Source organism: Dipodomys spectabilis, unplaced genomic scaffold, assembly GCF_019054845.1.
Source record: "Dipodomys spectabilis isolate Male_0828 unplaced genomic scaffold, ASM1905484v1 ptg000032l, whole genome shotgun sequence".
In the NCBI taxonomy this organism is placed as follows: domain Eukaryota; kingdom Metazoa; phylum Chordata; class Mammalia; order Rodentia; family Heteromyidae; genus Dipodomys; species Dipodomys spectabilis.
Window position 1 is genome coordinate 5,933,735 of NW_024870709.1, and position 26,400 is coordinate 5,960,134.

At 32.3% G+C, this 26,400-nt stretch overlaps 1 protein-coding gene across 2 annotated transcripts in view; it reads right to left on the reverse strand.

The window, feature by feature from the left end:
* Positions 1–26,400, reverse strand: part of Ncam2 (neural cell adhesion molecule 2) — a 311,886-nt gene that overhangs the window by 54,900 nt on the left and 230,586 nt on the right. For both annotated transcript variants that reach the window (XM_042676924.1, XM_042676925.1), the window contains exons 10-11: positions 15,310–15,497; positions 6,691–6,787 (exon numbers count right to left, since the gene is read on the reverse strand). In XM_042676924.1, the coding sequence (XP_042532858.1) occupies positions 6,691–6,787; positions 15,310–15,497 (285 nt within the window). The remainder of the gene's footprint in view (positions 1–6,690; positions 6,788–15,309; positions 15,498–26,400) is intronic.

Consider the following 26,400-nt stretch of genomic DNA (forward strand, 5'->3'; position numbering starts at 1 on the left):
GGTAACACTGTTCAAAAAGAAACGTACTCATTACCTGACATGTAACTGAAACCCCTCTGTACATCACCTTTAAAATAAATTTAAACTTAAAAAGGAAAATAAAACAATAAAAAATAGAAATTGAAAAGTAAGAATGTTGAAAGTAGTGATATAAGCTGCTTTGTTCAGTGCCAGCTCTTCTGTACAGCTAAATAAAATAAAAATATTAAAAAAAATCTATGAAAAACAGAGCTGAAGAAATGGCTCAACAATGTCTTGCAGCCTAGTTACCCACAAGCCCCTGAGTTCAAAACCTTTGCAATACGATAAAAAACTAAAAAAAAAAAAAAACTTAATTTAATCACTAATAAAGTTTGTTTTGACATATATTTTCTTTATATTATATTTGGATGAATGTTTGAGGGATCTATTAGGCTGACAGAAAGTGCAGATATTTTGAAATAAATATACTTCAATTTATTGATTCTATTATTTATACTTCACTTATATTTAGTTAAAATATTGAATTCTAAATCCTTTTAAAATAAAGACAAAAATCTCTCTAGAGTAGTTTATGGCATGGATTGATTAATTGGCTTATCACAAGTAAAAGGAGATATCTTTGATGGAAATTTCATTTTAATTTCTGATATAAAACATGTTTTAAATTATGTTTCTAAGGTGAAAATGTTGAGAAGAAAATGTGAAAGAAAAATATCTCAAAGAGGAAATGATTAAAATCCATATTTAAGAAATCCTAAGGATTTATTGTAACAGTAAATACTACAGGGAATTCTCTTTATTACTCCATTCTCTTTCCATATTATGTATAGTATAATTTTTGATATTAAAAAGGAAACAAGTTTGTTATTTTATGATATGTAAATACATAATATGTATATGTGTTTATATATACATGTATATATGACATCAATTAAATATTCCTATAAACTCATGTGGCAGTGAAAAATCAAATGCCCTCTGTATTATAGAGTTGAGAAAAGAGGTGACATAATACAGTCCTGGGCAAGATTCCAAGAAGGCAATTTATGGCCTTTTGGATATAAACATTATAAGTGCTACAGCATTGTATATGCCCACTCTAATTACTAACTGTAAATTATGTAGAGATGTTATGAAATATGTTGTATCATAACTGTAAGGCTCAAAAATAAATGTATAGAATTCTGATACCTCCAAGGTTTCTACTACAGATTTTTTTGAATTAACTTTAAATAGTTGTACAAAGTAAGTGTCATTTAACAAAGAAGGTTCTGAATAAAATGGATTTTGATGAATGTCACCTCTTTCTACAGTCTCTCCCATCCTTGCCAAACTAGCCCTTCCCTCACTTTACTAGTTTTGTGGGATATACACTGCAAAATCTTATCAATAAATATAAGTGATAAGATTGTTAAGTAATACATTAAGCTTATATATAAACAGTGCCATTTTCACATTTTTAAATAGGTTATAGTATCAACATTTCTTCTGTAGGTTTGATCCAAAATAGTATTATAAAATAAACAAAAATAGATTGTCTTTAATAATTTTGAAAATGTTTCTGTTCACAAAAAATAACTGAGTGTATCTTGTATTCTAAGATTGTAATTACAATCTCTAAGAGAAAAAATACACAATTTCAATAAAGGCAAAATAATATATCTAAGAAGGAAGATGAATCATCAACTGATCTATAAAAATGCTTGATACAACTTATCATCATAGGCACCCAATTCAAAACCACAATGAGATATTGAGTTACTATTAATGTAAACACCAAAAATATCATGATTATCTTAGCAAATGTCAATTTTATCTTGCTCAATACCATATTTTGAAGTCTATTTTTATGAATACTTATATATAATGAGTATCTGTATATATTTATACATGTATGTATACTTTTATACATATAAACATGCATATATATATATATATACTTAGTTAAAACTCACTAAGTAGTATATTACTTCAAATAGTTATCATTCCACATATTTAAGTTCACAGAAACCACTCTACATATTTCAGAAATAAAATATTTCATCATCAACTACTTGCATTTACTATAGATCATCTCTAAGTATAATCATATAGCTCTCGACTTAACTTTTCCTGTCTCCTCTCCTCTCTATGCCTAAGGAAAACAATCATGGTACTATTTACTTCCGCAAAATAAAATATTTTGCTGTAATCTATGAGTAGAACAGGAGGTATTTTCCTTTCGGTGTTTGGCCTCTTTCATTGAACATAATGTTCTCCAGGTAAATCCACATAAGCACACATGGGATTTCATCTTTGTGTTATACTTGAAATGCACTCATTTGTGTAGTGTGCCATGGTTTCCCTGATCCATACACCTGTCAGTGGGCACACCAAATGGTTAAGATCTTGGCTAGTGTGAAAGTACTGCAATGAACACAGGGGCAAAGATGTCTCTTCACCATGATCCCTCAAGTTTCCCTGGCATAAATACCCAGTTGTTCCTAATATTTAGTGTTAAAAGTTGTAGATCTACAGAACTACATATATATATAGATAGATAGATAGATAGATAGATATAGAGATATATAGATATGTGTGTGTTACATTATATATGCATCAATATAGTTGTGACTTTGACACTGATTTTGAGGAGTGGAAGAGAAGTTAAGAGAATGATGAAAGGTGAATAGTAGTAAAACACTTTTTGTCCATCTATAAACATAGTATAATAAAATTCACTGAAATTTGATAAATAATTGAAGGGTAAGGAATCCTCTTTACATAAAGGAGCAATAGATGGGGGTTAGTCTGAGTAAATTATAATGCATGCATGTGTGCAATGCCCCATTGAACACTCTTAATATAGTTAATATTTAATCAACGGAATAACAGGATCTTCTGGAGGGGGGTACCACTAGGAAAGAGGAAGGATAAACAGATAGAATTAGTGAGGGTAAATATTGTCGAAGAACTTTTCATTCATGTATTACAGCAGAAAAATGTAATTTATTACAATGTATTACAGATGATGAGTGAAGAAGAGTCTTATAGAGAGTGGATTTTCTTAGGGAACATTGTACCCTTGGTGTAACCCTTGTACACCAAGATGCACTAATAAAATGCAATAAAAAAAATAAAGAAGCTTTTCCTTGCTAGGACATTTAGAGAATGATGTTTTCTATTCAGTGGAAGTAAGTGAATTTCAAAGGGAACTCAATTTGGCTTGCATCTGGCTCAGATCCATCTGAGTAGAAGGACCAGGAGATTGACTCTGATTAATGTCATATCTACAGAATTCTGTTCAATTGATAAAGTTTAACCAGTAAGCAGATCTCTGTTCTCAAAAGTGACTATTATAAGACTTATTCATGTCTAGGGTCAACATAGAGATGTCGGTTTCATGATATTTGTGAATTAAATCAATCTCAGAAAGAAAACCCAGCTATTGGATTTGACAAGGTCTCAGTAGGTTAAAAAGATGAGTCAAAACTGACAAGTTGAGATATAATAGGGGGAAGTATGGAGTCCCGAACTGAGGTTAGAAAAATCAATAGTGAAACACAACATGGGAAGCCTCACCTGGGACAAGTGGAACTGTCTAAGTACAATAAGCTGCCATATGATTTTTTTAAATAACAAAATCCAATAATATTATATTATTTAATACAGTGTCCCCTAAGAGCAGGCATATTTTTTTTCATTTTACTATGCACTGACCTAAGATATTTAGATGTATGTACCAAATCTAAAAACATATTGGCTCTCTGTCATTTTGCACAAAAGGCAAGTGACCAGTATAAATTAGAATTTAGCTGTAATAACAACTGTTAATTCATTATTTTTTTTGGGGGGGAGAAACTCATCATTTGTTTCGTTTAATTCCGCCAGTCTTTATAACAGTATGATCAGGTAGACAATGCGGTTATCACCTGTGGAGCATGAGCCAGCTCCCTCCACCACACAGAGGTGTCTGATGACCACTAAATCTGTTATTATACTCTATAAAATGTTTATACCATGCATGCACAACTATGTTACTATCATTAAGGAAGCAAATGGAAGACCAATATTTTAAGAATAAGAACAGTTCAACCATTGGAGTTGAAATAAAGAAATGATGAACTTAAGTATGAAAAATAAATGACAGTATTTGATACTGTTTAAAAAGTAAACAAACTATCCACTTCTTTCTTATGGTATTATTTGAAATTCATTAACAATAGCATGCAGTCCATACTTTGCCTTGTATTAAAGATTCTTACACCTTATAAAAATAAATTCATGCTTTCCATATAGTTGTCTCCCATAGAAAACTTAATCATAGAAAAATATAAGACAATATATAATGGTGTGCTGCTTTGAATACAATTATACAATTCATATATTATATGAATTATAAATTCATATATTATGTAGAAGGTTAATATCCTATATGAGAAAATTTGCCTAATTTATTAACATTTTCAATTAATTTGAATAATGAATGCCACTGATCTTTACAAATGGTATTATAATTTGTTATATTATAATTTGATGTAACTGGACATTTTTCATTTTCCTAGTACATAACTAAACTTCACAGTAGTTTATTCATAATACTAATCACAGAAAGTGTATTTCTCAAGAGTTTCATTAAAACTAATTGTCTTATGGCCTCATGGTAGGCAATACATGTTACCTAATTTCTTTCTTTCCTTCATCTCATGTTTCCTCTTTTCTCATCATTTTAATTTCTTCAACTCATCACAGATTCTCACTACCTCCTTCTTTTATTTCTACCAAGGGGTTACTTGTTCCTTTCTCTCATAATGTAAAAAACTTCCCCAATTTCTCAACGAGTGTTTGAATTAAACAAAAACAGGAAATCTAAGTTTCATAATAACTTGAATATTATGAGTTTTGTGAATTTTTTTAAGTTAAAAAAATCTTCATGGGAAGTGGCACTATGGCTCAAGTGGTAGAGTGCTAGTCTTGAGCTGAAGAGTTGAGGTTCAGTGCTCAGGCCCACAATTCAAGCCCCATGATGGACTAAAAAAAGCGTCATGACTTTTCCAACTAAGGACTCACTTGACAACTATTTAGAAAGCAACAAAAATGGGCATCATTACTGAATTAATATGAAATAAAAATTATATTAAGAACTGTTAGAAAATGATCTATTTTTTCTTCAAAGAAGATAACATACTAAACTATATTTTGGTACTTGTATGAAATTAATTGTTTAAAAGACCATTTAAAAAATTCTGATTTGTATTAAAAGGGTATTTTCACATTCTTAATCTAGTTAAACATAATATCAAATTAAGTAAATAGTTGGGCACTGATAGTTTACAGCTGTAATCCTAGCTACATAGGAGGCTGAGATCTGGGGATTGTAGTTTGAAGCCAGCCAGGGCAAAAAAGTCCACAAGACTTTCATCTCCAATTAAGCACCAGAAAACCAGAGGCAGAGCAAAATACACAACCCTAGAGTTCATGGAGCAGAAGTGACAGAAAACACACACATACATACATACACACACACAGACACACACACACAATCTATAATACATATATATATAGAGAGAGAATGAGAGAGAGAGGCGGATATATCAGAGAGATATATCTAATTAAAATATAGTGAGATTTCCAGATTAAAATAATTGTGGTCAACATATATTTATCTTACCACTATACTGACAAATATCACAACTTTGTATCTACACATTAACATATTCTTTTTCCTTTCTTCCTTCCTTCCTTCCTTTCTTTTCCTTTCAATAAGATTTTTTTTTTTTTTGGTTGTGGGGCTTGAACGCTGGGCCTGAGCGCTGTCCTTTCGCTCTTCAGCTCAAGGCGAGTGCTCTATGGCTTGAACCACAGAACCACTTCCGGTTTCCTGGTAGTTTATTGGAGATAAGAGTCTCACGAACTTCCCTGCCCGGGCTGGCTTTGAACCACTATCCCCAGATCTCACCCTCCTGAGTAGCTAGGATTACAGGCGTGAGCCACCAGTGGCTGGCAATAAGATTTTTTATACATACTTAGAGGAATCACTTTTAAAAACAAGTTATAACCAAATATTTTTAAGCTTAAAATATGTGCAATTTAAGGCATTGGAATTTAAAATAAGGTAAGTATATACAACTGTTTAAGTATCTAGAACATGTGTGAACTAAAATACTTAATGTAAATGTAATTTGATTTTTTTTTTTTTTTTGGTTTAGGTCTTGAACTCTGGGCCTGAGTGCTGTCCCTCAGCTTTTCAGCTCAAAGCTAGCGCTCTACCATTTGAGCCACATCACCACTTCTGGTTTTCTAGTGGTATATTGCAGATAAGAGTTTCACGGACTTTCCTGCCCAGGCTGGCTTTGAACTAAGATCCTCAGATCTCAGCCTTCTGAGTAGCTAGGATTATAGGTGTGAGTCACTGGACCCTAGCTGTAATTTGATTTTTTATATGTTAAAATCCATGACACTTAATTTCACAAATAATTCACTTTTTAATTATTTTGGAAATTAGAATAACCATATTGACTACTAAATACATTGTAAGTTCGTGCTAAATGTCAAATAAATGTGCTCCAAATTTTGTAGTCCTGGTTATCTCATTCCAATGATATAATTTAGTTACTTATGAAAATATAAAGAAATATCATGTTAACATATACAATTAGAAGTTTCAATTTGAATAATTTAAATCATAAGATCTTATGAGATCTTAAAAGTTTATTTTTCTACACTTACCAGCTAAAGCAAGAAAATATTCCTGAAATCTTGTTCCTATACGGTTAGTGGCTGTGCAATTATATCGTCCAAAGTCATTGTCAGATGTGGGTGCAATCTAAAATAAACATTAAAATGAAAGTCAAAATTCAAGTAAGATTCACAAGGCTCTAGTATGCCTGCCAATTGCAAATAGGATCAATTATTCCCCCAAACAATTACTAGCCATAATCTTTTTATCAGATAAGAATTTGAAACAATACACAAAACTTCACTTCTATATTACTAAGTTTATCTATTATTACATTAACTGAATCAATGTAACAGTTTGTTATATCTGAAATAGAAAAAAAAAGTTTTACCTACCTGTGCATAAATTACAGAAATAGTATATATGCATACATTTATTTATAGATAATTATTTAGGAGATGATAATAAATAGGTAACTAGGTAGACAGATAGCTGATTGATAGAAACATTCATTGATAGATACATAGATAATTGGCAGATTGAAACAATAGAGGTGTAAAATTGAAAACAGGAAGCTTATAAAAAAAGTAATGTTAACATATTTTCCAATTTAAGCTTTAGATCAGCCAGAAGTTCAGTAAAAGCACAAACAAGTGTAATTTATCTCTAGTTTTTAGTTTATGAATATAAAATATTAATGAAAATGAGCAGTAATTCTAAAGTCTTTCCAACAAGCCATTTTGCAAGACAATATTGCATTTGTGCAAATCTACACAGACAGAAATATGTTCTTCATATGTATTAATGTTATCATACCTACATTTTCACTCAACTCCTATCATTCTCTTTTAGTGAAGGTGGAAAATTGCTGACCTCAATCTTTACACATTTGAAATCCATAATTAAGTTAACCTTTGAGGATTGTATTGGCGAACAGTGGGAACAACCCTATGATTCTAATGTGCAGAAATTCTGAAGTACCAATTCAGAAGAGAGATTTGATGACAGTAATAGATATAATTCTCAATTCTGGTAACCATTTTTAAAGGAGTTGCTGCTAATTCAATGCTATCCCAAAAGAGAGAAAAATGATTTTGTGGTAATAGGAGGCTATTAGCTAAGAGAGTAATTCTGAGGTCGATTCAAGATGGTAATTCTGACCCAGTAGAAAAAAGTTGTGTCATTCGTTTTCTAGTCAGCTGTCCATCCAGCAATTGGACATAAGATTAAAATTTGCAATGATAACAGCTCTTACATATGTACATCTGAGTGATTCAAAAATTCATTTTTTGCATTCATCTTTTAAGAAGCAGGATTAATTTACGTCTTAAGATAATTTTACTAATGAGGAAGAGCTAACTACGTAAATAGAAAGATATTTATAAACATAAATATATTATAAATTTATAAATATAAATATATTTGTCAAAGTTTGTAGAGTTCATAAGCTTTATAGACCATGATAATGACAATTCGCCTTGTGAAGGTTAAAATGTGATTGTGACTTTAGCTAAGTATCACTATCCCACAATACTGTGAAGTTTATGAAATCATTTAATCTCAAGAAAGAAATTTTAAATAAGAAATATAATATTTATGAACATAATTATATTATAAGTATGAATACATTTATATAAAAATTTATAAATATGTTATATATGTGTGTATGTATTTTGTCTTTTTGTTCATAGTTGGATATAAGTCTCTTAAACATTTTTTGCCCAGGCTGGAACCACAATTCTCAGATATCAACTTCCTGAATAGCTACCATTACAGGAGTGAACCATCTGCACCCAGCTACAATATTTATTATTATTCTCAGGCCTATGAAAAAGGTTTCAAATATTCCAACACAAAGAATATGTTTATTGAATCGATCAATTCAGGGGCAAGACTGCCAAAAGAAACAACGATTCTGCAAAATTTCTAACTTAAGCATTTTCCTTGGAATCATTTTCAAAAGACTGAGCTCTTTTATCCCTACTGGAAGTTCAGGTATCAACTGGAGAAGCTTTACAAGTATCTCTTAAATAAGTGATTTATTTATTTTGTCATTTGGTTAACAAACACAGAAAATAATCCATCATATTACAGTTTAAGATTATTCTCAAAAGTTCTATTCTTAATGTAGGAAAATACATGCCCTGAAGCTTATTGGATATTTTCTGAGGAACACAATTAAAACAAACAAACAAGCAAAGAAGCAATTAGAGTCCAAAATGACTTCACATGCAAACTTAGCAAATAACATTAAAACTTATCAAAATCTAAAAACACACATAGACCTCAACACAGTGAATATTGGTGACTTTTAACACACCACTGTCACCTCTGCACTGTCACTGCACCTCTACATGGCAAAAACTCATGGCAAGAACTACAGAGCTAAATAATTGCACAGACAAACTGGACTTAACAGACACCTAAAGAATATTCCACCCAACAACTACAGAATTTACATTCTTCTTGGTGGCACATGGATCATTCTCTAAAATAGAGCATATTTTAGAGCACAAAGAAAGTTTATGAAAATTCAGAAATATTGAAAATATTTCATTCATTCTTTCAGACGACAATGGAATAAAATTAGAGCTCAATGCCAAAAGCCACAATAGATCCTACAGCATATGGAGACTCAACAAGAACTTGTTGAAAAAGCAATGGGTCATGGAAGAGATCATATAGGAAATTCAAACATTTATGATATTTAACAAAAAGGAGCAAACAAAATACCAGCTCCTCTGGGACACAGCAAATGCAGTTCTCAGAGGAAAATTTATAGCTCTGAGTGCCTAAGTCAACAAATTGGAGAAAACTCAAACCAACAATTTAATGATGTATCTTAAGCTCCTTGAAAAAGAACAACAGGCTAAACCCCAAACTCTATTACAAAGCCATAGTACTCAAAACAGCTTGATACTGGCACAAGAACAGCTCTGAGGACCAATGGTATAGATTTGAAGACCCAGAAATGAACCCACAGACCTACGGCCACCTAATCTTTGACATGGAGCCCCATGCCTGCCCCCAAAATAGGATGGAAGAAAGACAGCCTTTTCAATAAATGGTGTTGGCAGAATTTGCTAAACATGCGTAGAAAACTAAAATTAAATCCCTATATATCACCCTGGACCAGAATCAACTCCAAATGGATCAAAGACCTCAAAGTAAAAGCAGATACCTTGAAAATATTACAAGAAGAAATATGAGAAACACTAGGGATCCTTGGCACAGGCCAAAACTTTCTTTAAAAAGATCCAGAAACACAATAAAACAAAGAAAGGCTGGATAAATGGGATTGAATTAAACAATAGAGCTTCTACACAGCAAAGGACATAGCTAACAAAATATATCAAAACCCTACAGACTGGGAGAAGATCTTCACCACCCATACAACAGACAAGGGTCTCATATAAAAAATATACCAACTGCTCAAGAAATTAAATCCCCCCAAAACAAACACCCAAAGAAACCACAACCCCATTAACAAGTGGGCTAAAGACCTTAAGAGAGACCTCTCTGAAAAGGAAATACAAATGGCAAAGAGTTACCTGAAGAATTGCTCAACAGCTCTGGCTCTAAAAGAAATGCCAATCAAAACAACATCTCCACCTTACACCAATTAGAATGTCCATAATCAAGAAATCTAACAGCAATATTGGTGGAGAGGTGACCAAAGGGAAACACTACTACACTGTTGGTGGAAATGCAAACTTGTTCAATCACTGTGTAAAGGTTCCTCAAAAGACTACACATAGAGCTACTATGACCCAGCAATCCCACTTCTGGGGATCTACCCAAATGATCACAAACAAGGCCACACTAAAGCCACCAGTACAAAAATGTTCATCACGGCATTATTTACCATAGCCAAGATATGAAACCAACCCAAATGCACCTCAGTAGATTAATGGATCAAGAAAATGTGGTAGATATACACAATATCATTCTATGCTTCCATCAGAAAGAATAGCATTGTTCCATTTATGAGGAAATAGAAATACCTGGAAACAATTATATTAAGTGAAGTAAGCCAGACCCAAAGAAAATCAGGTCACATGATCTCCTTCATTTGTAAGAATCAGTACATGTATAGGATATTCTTAACGGGAGGTCAATAACCCAAGTGCTTATTGCAAAGGACTATATAAAAGGAAACGTATTAACATGAACTATAACTTATGGAAACAAGAGGTTCTCATTGGAGCCTGCATATAGTTCATTCTTTTTTTCACTATTTTTGTTTTTGTCTTTCTTCATTTCTCTTAGTTTTTTTGTACCTTGTGTTTTGCCTAACAGAAAATGCAATATGTGAAAGGGAAAGGGAATCACAGAAACAGCAGAACAATGGATGAACCTCCGCAACATTGACACTCACTTGACACTATGTGGAATATGAACATTCCTACTTGGGGGAGGTGGTATAGGGAGGGACACGTGGGAGATCAAGAGGGATGGAGTAACAATGATTAAAAACAAATGTACTTACTGCCTTACCGATGGAACTGTAACCCCCAGCTCATCGCCTCTTCAATAAAAAAACATGTAGCCATGTATATTGTATTTAAATGAATGATATTTAAATGAATAAAACTATATTTAAATGAATGCATTTAAATCCATACCAAAATATAAATCATTGTTAAACTTATCCAGGAAATATTTTAAATATTACTCATATCACATTTATTTTTCTATTTAAAATCCAATTAACATAAATTTAAGTTCATTGGTGATGCCAGGCTTTCACACAATATATTAGATTGATAATTTAGTTTTGAGTCTCCAAACATAAACTGAAGAGGTTAACCTGCTTACCTAAGCTTGCCTGAAACCTGAATTACCATTCTCTGTATCCTCTGGTGAGAAAGCTTTGCATTTCAAAGTCAGCATTTTGTATTTAGGACAAGGAGCAACAACACAGATGATATAAATGCAAAATTAGAATCTTTTACCATGTATGTTTCCTCATATATTAAAATATGTGTATGTTGAGACAAAACCAAAACCTAACATAGTTTTATAACTACTACAGATGGATTTTATTGCCATTAATGGACAGAATTTATGATTAATTAAAGAAAGACTTTAAAAATCCATTTCTAGCCATGAGGTAATCCTAACATACGTAAACAGTGTACACGGAAGGGTCAAGATTTCAGGCCAGTCCAGGAAGTCTTCCCAAAGCCTTATCAGAAAAAAATAAGCCAGACATTATGACTCACACTTCAGAAGGGGGACTTAGGATAAAACAGATTTGGGCAAAAGCTCAAGATCATATGTAAAAAAAATAAAAAATAAAGAAAAAGAAAATAAGGACTAGAGATATGGTTAATTGTATAGCAGTGTCCTAGTAAGCAAGATTCTGGAGATAATCACCAGTAACACATACACACACACACACACACACAGATACACACACACACACACACATACACACACACACACACATACACACACACTTTCATACACATACACGAAATAATTTCATGAATTATATAAATATATTTGTGTCTTGTTTTCTATTTCTGTTTTACTATATTTTATTAAATATCAACAATAATGTTACTATTAAAATAGTTATTTTACAAAAATGACGTGTATTTGCACAGGCAATTGCACATTCTGCTAATTAAAAGTTAGCAGTGCTCCATGTTCTTTTTATTATTACTTTTCATATTCTATTTTCAAGTTATGTTAGTTATATATCTTTACATTTATTCAAGATATATACTAAATTTATGAAAAAGTGAATGTCTATAAAATTGTTCAAAATCAATTCCTTAACAAATCAGAGCATTTGAATATTTGTAAAGTAATACAAAAATATGTTTCACTTTCAAGTGGCAAAATGTTATTTATGCAGAGATTTAGCATGAGATTTTTCTACACATGAAATATTTAAGCACTGCATTTATGTCAACAACACCGTATTATGGGGTGGCCCATAATCTCAAAAGTGTAAAGAATAAGACAAGTAGAAAATACATGGCAATATGTCTTTTAAGTCTGAACTGAAATCAATCAATGGGAACTTGGAAGACATAAAAATGCCTTATCTCCAAACAGACTGAATTGGAAGGTTGACTAATCAACGGAGGGCCAGCAACTTCATATGGATATGTACCTTTTGTTTCTTCATGCAATAAATCTTTGGAAAGAAGCACACTTCATTTTTTCAAAGCTAGCCAACAACCAATCACCAGAGACTGGTAGTTAGGGCAATGATTAATTTGAATAAACAAAATATTCATATTGACCTTTTGTCTTCCACTAGTTTCTGCACTCCCTCATGAGTCCGTTAGTAAGATCCGTAGAATACACTATCTCACTCCAGATATCTGTTTGTCCTGCCTTTCTTTGCAAACATTGTTCTTCCTCTAAAATGTGTGCAAAACATCACTCTTCAGACATTTTAAAATTTAAAACTGCTTTCTGTTGTGAAGACTCTTATATACATAAAATTGGCAAAGCTTTTATGTTTACTTCTGGCTTATTGTCTTTTGGTTTCTCAGATACTTCCAAGGAATCCAGAAGAGGGCAAAAGGAGAAGCAGTAAGCCATTCTTCTCCTCTACTCCTCTAGGCTGCATTACATTGTATCCTATCAGCTTCAGATACTGAAACCCATATATAATCCTCTACGGTTTGATTTGTACACAGTTATCATAAGCTTGAGGCTCATGATTCAGGAGGACTGACACCTTTATAAGAGGAGGAAGAAGCAGTCAGCAGAGGCCTATTTCTATGTATGTTCAGAGATCAGAACATGTGAGAATCCAGGAGGAAAATGTAGAAGTAACAGGACAGAGTCCTGTTATATCAATTCTCCTGGCATATTTGCATTGGAATCGAACTTTGTTGACAGGAATTTCTGTTTTGTAAGTTATCTTAGACTGCCATGTTATATTTTGGCACGAAGAGACTAATCCATTATTCAAAATTTAATTTAAATGTAACTTGAATTTTAAAGTACAATTTCATTGTTATTATGAGAGTGTTGTACGGAAGGCATAAGTCAGGTAATGAGTACCTTTCTTTTTTGGACAATGTCCCCCTTCTTAACTTTCTCCCATTAGATTTAGTTTTTAAACGCAGATTAAAATTAAACATAAAATTTACATTGTCTCTCCAAATAGTCTTTGCAAAATTGACATCAATTGATGAATTGTTAATTCACCAATTGATTTACGTTAAAACATTGATTTAAAAATTGATTTACATTAAAACAATTTTATAGAAATGTAGTAATTGTTCATCACATTTTAAGTAATTGGAGATGTTATATTGAATAATTCTACTAAGCAAACAGTTTGCTTAGTAGAGATACTGAGCCAAATGAAAATGTTACTATAGTATTATTAAAAATTGAAGCTACTTTCATTTGATGCAAACTGCATGAATAAAGAATATGTAGAAGACTGATCTGAATAGGACAGCAAAATCCCTGCCCAGTTGTTCTAAAATATCATCAATTACAAGAACTAATCATTGCTATAAACTTGTATAAAATTTGAGAACTGGTAACATAATCTATAATCAAGAAATAAGAGTGCATTATATTAAAACAGTCTGATAAAATGCCTCCATCAGAAAGAATGACATTGCCCCATTTGTTAGGAAATGGAAAGACTTGGAAAAAATTATATTAAGCGAAGTAAGCCAGGCCCAAAGAAACATAGGCCCCATGGTTTCCCTTATTTGCAATATCTAGTATATGTCTGAGTCAAGCAGAAAAGGTCAGATAAGTTGATGTTAGGGAAATGAACGTTAAGATATGTATTTTAATGTTTTTTTTTCTTTCATGCATGTGTTTCTAACGCATTATAAGATTATTTCTTTCTTTGTTGCTTTGTATGTCCCTCCCCCACAGTATAACCCCTGCTTTCACTATATTTGATGTCAGTATAACTTGTGGAGGAGATGGGGAAAAACAAGTCGTTTAAGGATACAGGTGGACCTGTTGCAACAATGAGAAGTACAAGTTGTCATGTCCAAAACGAGCTTTACAACGTCGGTGCGGGGGTGGGGGGTGGGGGGGGTGGGGGAGGTGGGGGGTGGGGAAGGATTGGGACTGAGGGGGGAAGGGGGAGGCTGGGAAGGGAGGTGAAGGGTAAACAAAGGAGGAGGCTGCAATGCTTGGTAAGAAATATACGCATTATCCTGCCCACGTAATTCTAACCCCTCTGTACAGTATGTTCACAAATAAAATAAATAAAAAAATAAAATAAAGCCAATTTGGGCAGCATAAAACTAATTTACATAATATTACTTTAAATATAAAAAGCAATTAACAACAAGCAAGATTTATTAAGGAACCTAAACTAGAATAATAAACTTGAATAATAAAATATAAAAATAACATATATAACAATAAAAATAATGAAATGTAAAATAAAATTAAAAAGTAAACTATTAAAATATCAGATTATTAATTTCTACATTTCCTGATGTTTTTCTTTCTAAAAGTAAACTTGTGAAACATTATGGTCTTTGCTACAAATCATATTTCTGTTTTAATAAATGATGTGCCATCCAGAATAAACAGATCATGATGCAAATACATGAAACTTACTTGTAAATTGTTTAATATATGAATATACTTTATAATTATATATAACCACATATATAATGCATATTAAATACACTCTAAAATTAGTTAACACTTACCTCTAATATCATTTTTCTTCCTGCACTATACGTCTTTAAATTGGTGGTATTTTTAGCTGGCAAGACTAATTTTTCTCTTCGCCAATGGATTGATGCTGGTGGATTTGATTTCACATCACAACTTATGTTGATTGGATTTCCTTCCCAAGAGAAATAAATGGTTTGATTTGAAACAAATTTAGGAGCATCTGGAAAACAATAGTACAAAATGTTTAAAGATGTTTTAAGATAAGTCTTCACTTAGAATTTCATAATTTAGTACCAAAATACGTCAGAAGCATTCCAGGGTTAGATGTTTAATAGGCAATAGCTGAAGTCAGGAAAATCTGACTTTTGAGAGTTGTATCATACAATTTAAATATTATTAGCATGATAATAAGACCAATTGCTACAATAGGCAATAGTACTCAAAGTTAAATTTGCCCTTCCGTACCCAAAATATTATTGACTATTTTACTCAGTACATGAGTCGAAGTTGTTTCAGAAACAACACACAGTGAAGTTTACCATAAAACGTAATAAAAAAATCAGTGTTTCTTGTTAATCATGTTTTACTCAAAATAATCTTCCTATTAGGTATTTTGAAATCTATGTTAAAATAGGAATAAATAAGCATTGTATTTTTCTAATCATCCATTGCATTTCACATGAAAATAGCAATATTGAAATTGTTCAGAAATTCTTAACTTAAAAAAATCTTTATGATATTCCATTGAATTTTACATTTTTACACAAGATTAATTCATAAAAGTGAAACAAAAAACATTTTATTGGAGGATTTAAAGAAGTTCCTGCATGAAACCTTCTAAATCAGTATGCTGACAGGAGCAAGTTGAAATTGTTTGAGGAACTTTCACTTATCTTTGGCTTGTTTCTCCCTACATAAATCAAAAACATGGACTCCTTATAGAAAACTATTATCCATACACTAAGGCCAGAAAATAAAACTAATCACCAGAAGTTGCTAGGTGGCTGCTTTTATAAACAAACATGGAAATAATCTTCTGTTCCAATGGTTTATCTAATTATCATTATGTTTCTGATATTTACTTGTATAAGCCAGTTACAGAGCATTACATCTGTAATTTCATGTTGCACATGAATTTACCATCTTATGTCAGTTAATCAATTTTCCTGCCATTAATTCACAAAGATCATTGTCCACTTCAAATTTATTTAAGAAAAATAGCTTGGGTAATCCCCTTCCAACTGTAACTTCTTATAGAAAGATCATCATGTGCATCTAAGTGAACAAAACTTATGCTTTAATCTTGTTAATAATTTCTTTTATATTTGAGCATTTAGGTCTGTTCAATGTGCCAACAAAGGAATTTAAAAGGGTAAAACAAATACCTTCTCTCTTAAAATAAATGTTATTTTATTATAAATTCTTTTTTTATTTAATTGTCAAGTCAATGTATGGAGGGGTTTCAGTTACATAAGTAAGGTTATGAGTACATTTCTTGTCAACCTCGTTACCCCTTCCCTCAGAGTAACAAGACACTCAGGAAAATATGAACTAGACAAATATCCAAATATTGTAATGTCATTGAATCTCAATGTTTGAATGCATAGACATTCAAAAGGATAATTTTATGTTTCTGTGTGAAAGCATAATCATTAATTAAATTGCACATAAAATGTATATTTAACTTGGAACATGTTAATAATATTACTTAACATAAATTACTTATGTATGTATGAGAATACATACATATATATACATATATATATATGGATGGATGGATGGATACACACGCTTATATGGTTTGATGTTTATATCAAGTTAAACAACTGTATCCTTTCAATACTAAAAAGGAGAGTTCAAGGGTCTCTTATCCATTCTGATTTCATTAGAAATAAATTCAGTAGTAGAGTTTCTGGATCACATGGTATATTTCAAGTTTTCATTTTTGGTGGAACTTTCTTGTTGTTTTCCATAATGCTGCATTACTTTACACCCTCACCACCACTCTGTCAGTGCTCATTTTCCTGTATATTCCTGCCATCACACTTGTTATCTGTCATAGTTATGACCATTCTACTGAACACACATAATAACTCAATGTGATTTTGGTTTTCATATCTTTGACAATTGCTGATATTGAATGTGTTTCATACATCAACTAGTCATTTGCATATAGTCTCTTAAAATCTATCTTTAGGTCTATTGTCCATTTTTTAAACCAGATTATTCAGGTATTATGTGCCATGAGTTTTGGTGGTCACATTGTTAATCTGGAAAGCAAGTCTTTGCCAGATAAATAATTGGTAAATCTTTACTCCCCTTCCACAGATTTTCTCTTCACTCTGTATTAGTTATTTTAATTTTGATGAGATGAAACTTTTTATTTAGATATAATTTCTTCTCTTTTTGCTTTTCATTCAAGTGCTTTTCTTGTCTCATCCAAAAATATTTGCGGATTCAGTGTCCTGAAACAACATATTCTCTGTATTTTTATAGTGATTTCTTAAAATTTGAATAGAAGTTAGAGAAGAGAGAGAGAGAGACAGAGAGAGAGAGAGAGTTCAGTATTAGGAATCCAGTTTTATTTGTACCATTTGCTGAAAACAATTGCATTTCTTCAGCTATGTTCCTATCACATTTTATTTAGCTGTACATAGGTAGCTGATATCTAGGCACTTTATCCTGTTTAGTGGCCTATAAATCTGTTTGAATGGCAATAATATACTGTTTTGAATAATAAAGTGTCAAGGTATATTTTGAATTTAGGTAGTTCAATGCCTCTTCATTTTAAGATAATTTGGGGCTATTTGGAATTTATGGTGTTGTCATAGAAATTTAGGGACTTTTTAACTGTACAAAAGATTAGACGATGGTACTGGTATTCTAATAAAGATTGTGTTGAATCTGGAAATCATTTTGGGTAATTTGGACATTTTAACACATCAGAAACATGAGATTCCGTTCGGAGAATCTCTTTGCAAAGACAGCTCCATAAAAACTTCATCTACACAAAACAAAATAGCCATGGCATGTATCTGTGATTCTAGCTATGCTGGAGGTAGTAAGGAGAAGGACTGCTATCCAGGGAAAAAAGAGAAAACTTGTCCAGAGAAAGCATATGTATCTATATCTCATTTTCAGAGAAAATATAGGAATGTTAAGAGAAGTAAATCTCACAGAGACAATGGTCCATGTTTTCTTCTCATTTGTAGCTGATAGATATAAATTACAAATATATGAAAATATAAAGGATTCATATGCATGTATACATAAATACATAGTCTAAGGTATGGTATATGCAGGGTGGATTTGAGTGGTATAACTCCATTAAATAACTAAGTTAGAGTTTTACAAAATGAATACTAAAAAGCTGAAATAAATTTTTAGATAGGTATTAAAAGGAAGGAATGGATAGAGAATAAATGGACAGAGAAAAGAAGGGTGAATATATTAATATTATATGTGTGCATGTGTGTGTGTGTGTGTGTGTGTGTGAGAGAGAGAGAGAGAGAGAGAGAGAGAGAGAATAGAACCAGATAATCAGGTAGCCTGGGTGAGGTTGACAGAGTTGGGGGAGATGTATTGAAGGGGTGATATTCATAAAGTATATTGTACCCACAAACTGCGATGTTGAATTCAAACCCCTTTACAGAACTACTTACAGAGAATTTTAGAACATTTCTTTAAAACAATAAATAAAATAAAAAGTTATGTTCAGATCTTTACCAGGTGATCTTTACCAGGAGCACCAAGGAAAGTGGTAAGACTGCCTTCAGCCTCAGTATAATGTCACAAGGATTTTAATGAAAAACCGTCCTTATGTGTTGCTTTTCCTGACAAAGAGGTCTGAATGTGCAGCCGGCACTCCTCACTTCCTTTTGTTATTATATGAGATTTTTCTGACTCAATAACTTGCTTCAGGCAAACTTTTAACTTTCTCCAGTCCCTTCTGCTCAGGTTCAGAAATATTTCTTCTTGACAATTTCTTTTTGTAGTCAGTACCTATGACCTAAATAAAGTCCTACTTCTTGCTGAGTTCTGTGACCTGCACATGAAACTCGCCTGCATACCTCCAGCTGAATGCTGAGAGCAGCACATACACAATTTGTGGGAACTGGAACATAAAAAATCTTTGCCTTAAATTTCCATTACCTCAAGAAAGTAATTCAGTATACAAACATCCTATTTACCCACTGTGTCATATTTAAAAAAAATTATGGAGAAATAATTTGAAATCATTCAGCACTAAAATTTAGGATTTTAATATAGTATGCCCTGTCTTAATTGAAGCCCTATCTAGGACCGAAATCTCTCCTGAACATTATACAAGCCATTTCTACTCTATAGTGAACTCTCTTCTTTTTTTCCCAGCCACACAATTTTTAAAATTATTATCTTTATGTAGTTGTACAATAGCATTTCAATTCAACAGTTCCAACTGAGTAACTTGATCATTATCACCCATTCTGGCATTCTCCCCTTCTTTTCCATCCCATTCACAATCTCATTACATGGTTCCATATTCACATACATACATTTAATAGAATGACTGTATTCACCCAAAATTCAGATTTGTATTTTATCATTAGATATTAAGAACCATATTTAGTATTGATACATTAATATGCAATTTGATGTTATATTAAAAAAAACTTTGCCTTTCTTTTTTCACCACTAAAATACAGTTTGGAAAAATACCTTTTCCATCTCTCAGTGTCCATTTCTAGCCTGTTGTCTATCCCTGGGCAATCTCTGTCTTTGATTCCCATACCCTCCATGTTGTATATAGATTTATCTGACTTGGAGAAGGGAAGGAAAATAGCAAAATGATGTAAGAAGTATAAAGTATAAATGACCCATTGCAACAATGATACTCGCAAGACACTAGGTCAGAAATGAATGTAGTGGGGGGGATGAGTGGAGAGAGGGAAGGGATAGTGGGAGAACAACAATGGAGTGTGTAACAATGTTCAACAAGAAATGTGCCTTACTCATGTAACAGTAACCCCTCTGTAGAGCATCTTTACGATAAAATAAAAATTTTAAAATCTTATAAAGCAGTTTTCTTGCTTACTCTCCCACCAATATATACATTGAAATAAAATTACTAGAGTCACTATAATCTTCTAGAGGATAATATTCCCAGCCTGGAGCTCTGGAGTTTATGATGGCCTACACAGCCCAATACGGATTTGTTTCTGTGTTTTTTTAATGTTGTCCCTTCATCTCCAGCCATATTCATCAGACCTGCTCCTAGCCCCTTGTCCTGTCTTACCTCTCTACTCAGTTTTGATATACAGTTGCACATTGGAAATGATGTATTGGCTAACAATTTACATGCAATGATGTTCTGAAAGGATTTTGTGCCTAGTGAAGTAGCCTTCTTTTTCTGGGTAGTCTCTGATGCTCAAACATACAACAATAAAAATCCACTAATAACACATTTAAGAGAAACATGACATTATTAAGCACATAATTGTGTTTTCATCTCCATAACTGAAACCCAAGTTTCATAAGAATAAAAACAAAAGTGCTTTTCTCCTAGTTTGGTGAAACAAGTGAATTTATACTTAAGACAAAATAGACACTCAGTAACTATAAAATTAATGATTGAGAATCCAGGATAAGTATGTAATCTACATGTCACCATCTTCTTTAACAGATGACAGGAAATACACATTAATCTGATCATTTTAAAATAATACAATTTATCCTGAAATATCATTAGTTCTATTGAAATATTATCGTTTATTGCTTATTTTGAAAGAAGCTGGTACTTCAAATTCACTGCGTTAAACGTAATCTAAAAACATTACAAGCACCTCAACTCTTTTATTCAGTCATTTGAATTTTCTCATTTGATTTATGCACAGGGAAACTATCAAGGGAGTAAAAACTAATATATCCTTTGGCATATTTAGAGGATAATTCAATTAATGATTTCACAGATCCAGTTCTACTATATGTTCAGTCATATGCAGAATCAGCTATGGCAATTAACTGGATTCAGTCCATGCACCATGGGACTTTGAATGGCTATGTGGAATACAAAATTAGATGTGTGCTTATTGCCAATTACCCATAACACTGGATGTGCATTTTTGTGCTAAATTTTAACAGCCAACTTATGCATAAATCTCAGCATATTTTATGACCCTCAAGTCAAATTGTAAGAGTCATTTATATTAAAGCATGCTTATATGTGACTTCAGAGCACACACTGGGCTTCACTCTAATTTGACTTTTATTAATGATATAATTAATACTAGCCATAGGAATGGATTGATTATAAGTATGGTGAATTATTCATCTATCAAATATTAATCATTCTCTTGGCTGAAATCTCTCCTTTTAATGTATCACATTAAGTACTTAGAAATATATTGTGTTGAATGTGATTCTTGGTTGTTTTATGTAATTGTATTTTCCATAAATACCTATATTATTTTAAAGACTCATTCATAAAACTTCTCATGAGAAAGGCTATCTCTTACATAAAAATTTCTGAGTTATCAAAGAAGGAACAACTCTTCACACAGCAATATTCCCCTACTTATTATGTTTTACCAAGATAAAAATTTCTACTTTCTGTAGAAATTGTTTTAAAATAAAAGTTCACAAGCTGTGCGCCGGTGGTCACGCCTGTAATCCTAGCTACTCGGGAGGCTGAGAGCTGAGGATCACGGTTCAAAGCCAGTAGGGGCAGGAAAGTCCATGAGACTCTTTATCTCCAATAAACCACTAGAAAACCGGAAATAGCGCTGTGGCTCAAGTGGTATAGCTCTGGCCTTGAGCTGAAGAGCACAGGGACCGTGCCCAGGCCGAGAGTTCAAGCCCCACGACCAACAAAAAATAAAATTAAATAAATAAAATAAAAGTTCACATATTCAGATGAAGTTTTATCTTAATATATTACTGTATGAAATTATATATATTATGTTTATATTATATTTATATATAGTATTATTAAATAAATGCATTAAAAGTAATCATCAATGACAGGTATTCTATGGTTAGTGTAAAAAAATACATACTCAAGAGGCAGAGAGAAGGATCTCCATTTGAATGCCAATCTGGGCAAGGGAAGCAGAGACTATTAGCCCAAGAAACAGTATTAATGAGACCCAGAAATAAACCTACAGAACTACAGCCTTTTCAACAAATGTTATGGAGAAATTTGGATGTCAATATGCAGAAAAATGAGGCTGGATCTTTTGTACTACTGTAGTATCAATTCAAAATGTATCAAAATCCTCTATGTAAGACCTGGAACCATAAAACAATTACAGAAAAAAAGAAGAAGAAACATTAGAATCCCTCAACAAATGCAGGAACTTTCTGACCAAAAATCCTAAAACACAACAAATCAAGTAAAGAACAGACTAACGGGATTGAATGAAACGTAAAAAGCTTCTCCATGCATGGCAAAGGACACAGTTGACAAACTGACCAAAATATACAAAAGAATGTGAGATCTTTGCCATCTATACCTTAGATAATATCTAGAATATACAGAGAGCTTAAGAAACTAAACCCTTCAATTAATAAAATATCCCAATGAATAAAAAACGAACAAAATAGAAACTTGTCAGAAGTAAAAATGCCGAAAAAATAGTACTCATCATTGGGCATAAATGAAATGCAAATCGAAACAACATGGAGATTCCATCTCACCTCAATTAGAAGGGCCATTATCCAGAGAGCAACAATAACATGCTGGCATGGATGGGGGCCATAAGAACTGAGAATGTAAGCTTGTTTAACAACTCTGGAAAGTAATATGAAGGTTCTCCAAAAAAACAAAACATAGAACTGCCCTATCTATGATCCAGCAATTATACTCTTGGTCATTATACGAAGGATTACAAACCATGATACAGTAATATATACAGATGGACAGATAGATAAATAAATAGATAGATAAATAGATGTACATGTATACATCCAGTGAAATTATACTCCTACATTTGAAAGAATGAGACTGCTTCATTTACAAACAAGTGAAGTAAACCAGGCCTACAGAAACAAAAGTTCCTATGTGGAAGATAGAAGTTATAGATATACAAGTAAACACTTTCGAGTAGTTTCCAAGTCATAAATGCATTAATTGAAGCATGGTAAATTCAGGGCAGAATTCTAATTGTGTAATTCCTTAGACTAACTTGTGGTCAAACAAAATAAATCCCAGGAAATGGCTACTGGAAAAAAGGAGAGAGGGGCCCAGAGGAGTAAAAGAGAGGAATGAAGAAAGGAAGCATTGGAGAATATAGACACAAAATTCAATGCATATGCTACAAAATTAGAAAACAGAATGGAATAGATGGTTGGTAAGAACGGGAGAGAATGATGAAAGGTGTGGCATTGGTTAATAGGCAATTTATTCATAAACTGCTTTGTTGAATGGCACCTCCTTTGTACAACAATGTGAAGAAAATATTTTTTAATTTAAAGAAAATAAATCATAGAATTAAAAAAGTGTATGGGTATGACTCAAGTGATGCTTGGGTAACAGGCTTTAAAATTCTGGCTTCAACTCTCTTACTGAGGATTTGTACAATCTTGTCAAGGCATTTAATTTTAACTATATTAAACCATATATTAATACTTCTAGGCTGATCAACATATGTAAAGTCTCACTCCTTAGATATGTTTGCTTTCAATTGTTTTGCATATTTGAAAAGCCATCAGAATATTCTATTTGTGATACTGCATGATAAATAGTAATGTTAATAATGATAACTGAAAAAATTATATAATATACAGCAATATTATTTTCTTCTTTAATCATTAAAACAACTTTTTGAAATTTAGTTTCCATTATTCAGTATTTGTTTGTAACTCAAGTTGGAAAGTTCTTTGATAAAAATGTAAGCATGCATTATTTTCATTTTTTACACCTGAATTATACTACAACATTAGAAAATATTACCCTTTCAAGTGAAATGAGATGTTTGTGATTTATTATTTTTCCTGTTTTCTAGAATTGCATTTCTGCATTATTATTATTTTTTAAAGTAGATGTACAAAGGTGTTACTATTTAACAAGGCAGTTTATGAATATGGTATATCTCGATCAAGGTCATTCCTTTCAACATTCTCCTCTACCCCTCTCAGACCTGCTCCTTCCCTCTCTCTTCTTAATTCTGTAGGATATACAGGGTAGAATTAAGAATATTTTTTGGAAATTGTTAATATCATTAGAATGAATGCAAAGATATAGAATAAATAACTAGTATATGTCTGAGTCAAGCAGAAAAGGTCAGATAAGTTGATGTTAGGGGAATGAACCCCAAGATAAGTATTCAAATGTTTTTTCTTTCATGCGATTGTTTCTAGCACATTTATAAGATTATTTCTTTGTTGCTTTGTATGTCCCTCCCCCACGGTATAGCCCCTGCTTTCACTGTATTTGATGTTGTTATAATTTGTAGAGGGGAAGGAAAACACAAATCATTTAACTAGGGATACAGGTGGACCCATTGCAACAATGAGATGTACAAGTTGTATGTGGAAAATGAACTTTACAACTTAGGTGGGGCGGGGAGGAGATTTGGGTGGGGGGCCGGGGGGAGGATGGGATGGGAAGGGGAAACAAAGGAGGAAGCTACAATGCTTGATAAGAAATGTACTCATTATCTTGCCCATGTAATTGTAACCCCTCTGTACAGTATTTTCACAATAAAAAAAATTCGATTTCTGGTTTTAGTATAATTACTTGTAATTACTGTATTTTGGCTAGGTTTTTCTTAGAAAAGATGTTGTCCCTATTTGTGAAGATGGATACTGAAGTTATTGAAATGAATTATAACTGTGTTAAGATATTCATTTTTTTCCCCATTATTGTTGATACTATTCCAGCAGATTGTACCAGTTTACCCTTTTCTCTATTGTTACACTTCAGCTTGTGATCTCAGAAAACTTATGGGTGTATTGTTCCTCTGCTCCAAACTTCCTTTTAATTTTCTATCTTATAAAATGTTGACTTTGAGATTATAAGATTTTATTTCAGTGCTGTCCATAAGATATGAACCAACTGTACGTATATATCTTTTCCTAAGGAACAGATTAGAATCCATAGGTCACATTAATTGATGTATTATTTAAACCAATGTACACTGAGCTTTTACACAGGCCTAAGTTTCAGATACACTACAAGTAACTTTAGCAAAGTAAAACTACTCCTACCACATCCTAAGGAAGAGAGGGAAGAGGAACAAGACAATTTTAACTATAATAAACCATAAATTGATATTTTCTAGACTTTAACATAATTTTGTATCTCTCAGAAATGATAAGAGGGCAGTGAGCTCAGTGATGTCTCAGTGTGTAATTTCAGTGTGTGATCTCACCCTGTGAAATTCTTCATAGTTCTGTGAGGTATCTTTGCCCAATTCCTAGAATGCACAGTGCTATGTACTGTATGTTAGTATCATATCAATGTTGAAAACCCATTTATAATTTTGAGAGCACATGGATTGGGAAAAAAGTGAAATAAAAACCAAGTGATAAAGGGAATGCCTTTGCAAAAATACAAAGAGACATAGATACATTAATGAAAGACCTAGTATGTACTGACCAGATCACCTAACAAGAATGCAGCATGCTGGCACTCATTATGGTCTCACACATGCAGCTTCTGGATATGTGACAAGGAATATTTGTCATTTAATCCACTCAGCCAATTGTATTTTACTAAAAACTGCAATGCTGTTTTACTGTCTAACACTCTCCTTCTGAGAACTGGTGTCCACCCTGCAACATCATTATACTAGACTGAGAATTGTAAGTATAAAATAATGTCATTTTCATGGTTAAATTTTAGATAGAATGGAGTAGGCAATGTTGTTGCTTAAAGTTCACAAAGAATAAAATTCTAATGTATATGCAAGGATTCCATTGTATGGCCTGTTGGGTGTAAAGAAGTTACCAAGCGGCAGAGATAAATGTAACAATTATATAAAATACCAGACTGTTTGAAGTTTGGGTCTTCATTTACAAAGTTTCCGATGTCCTTAACTTCCTAAAAAGTTTTCATCCCCATCTTATCTAAAGGATACTTTAGTAAGATAATTTAATCTATATTAACTAATATCTATCAGAAAATAGCAAGTTTGTCATAAAAG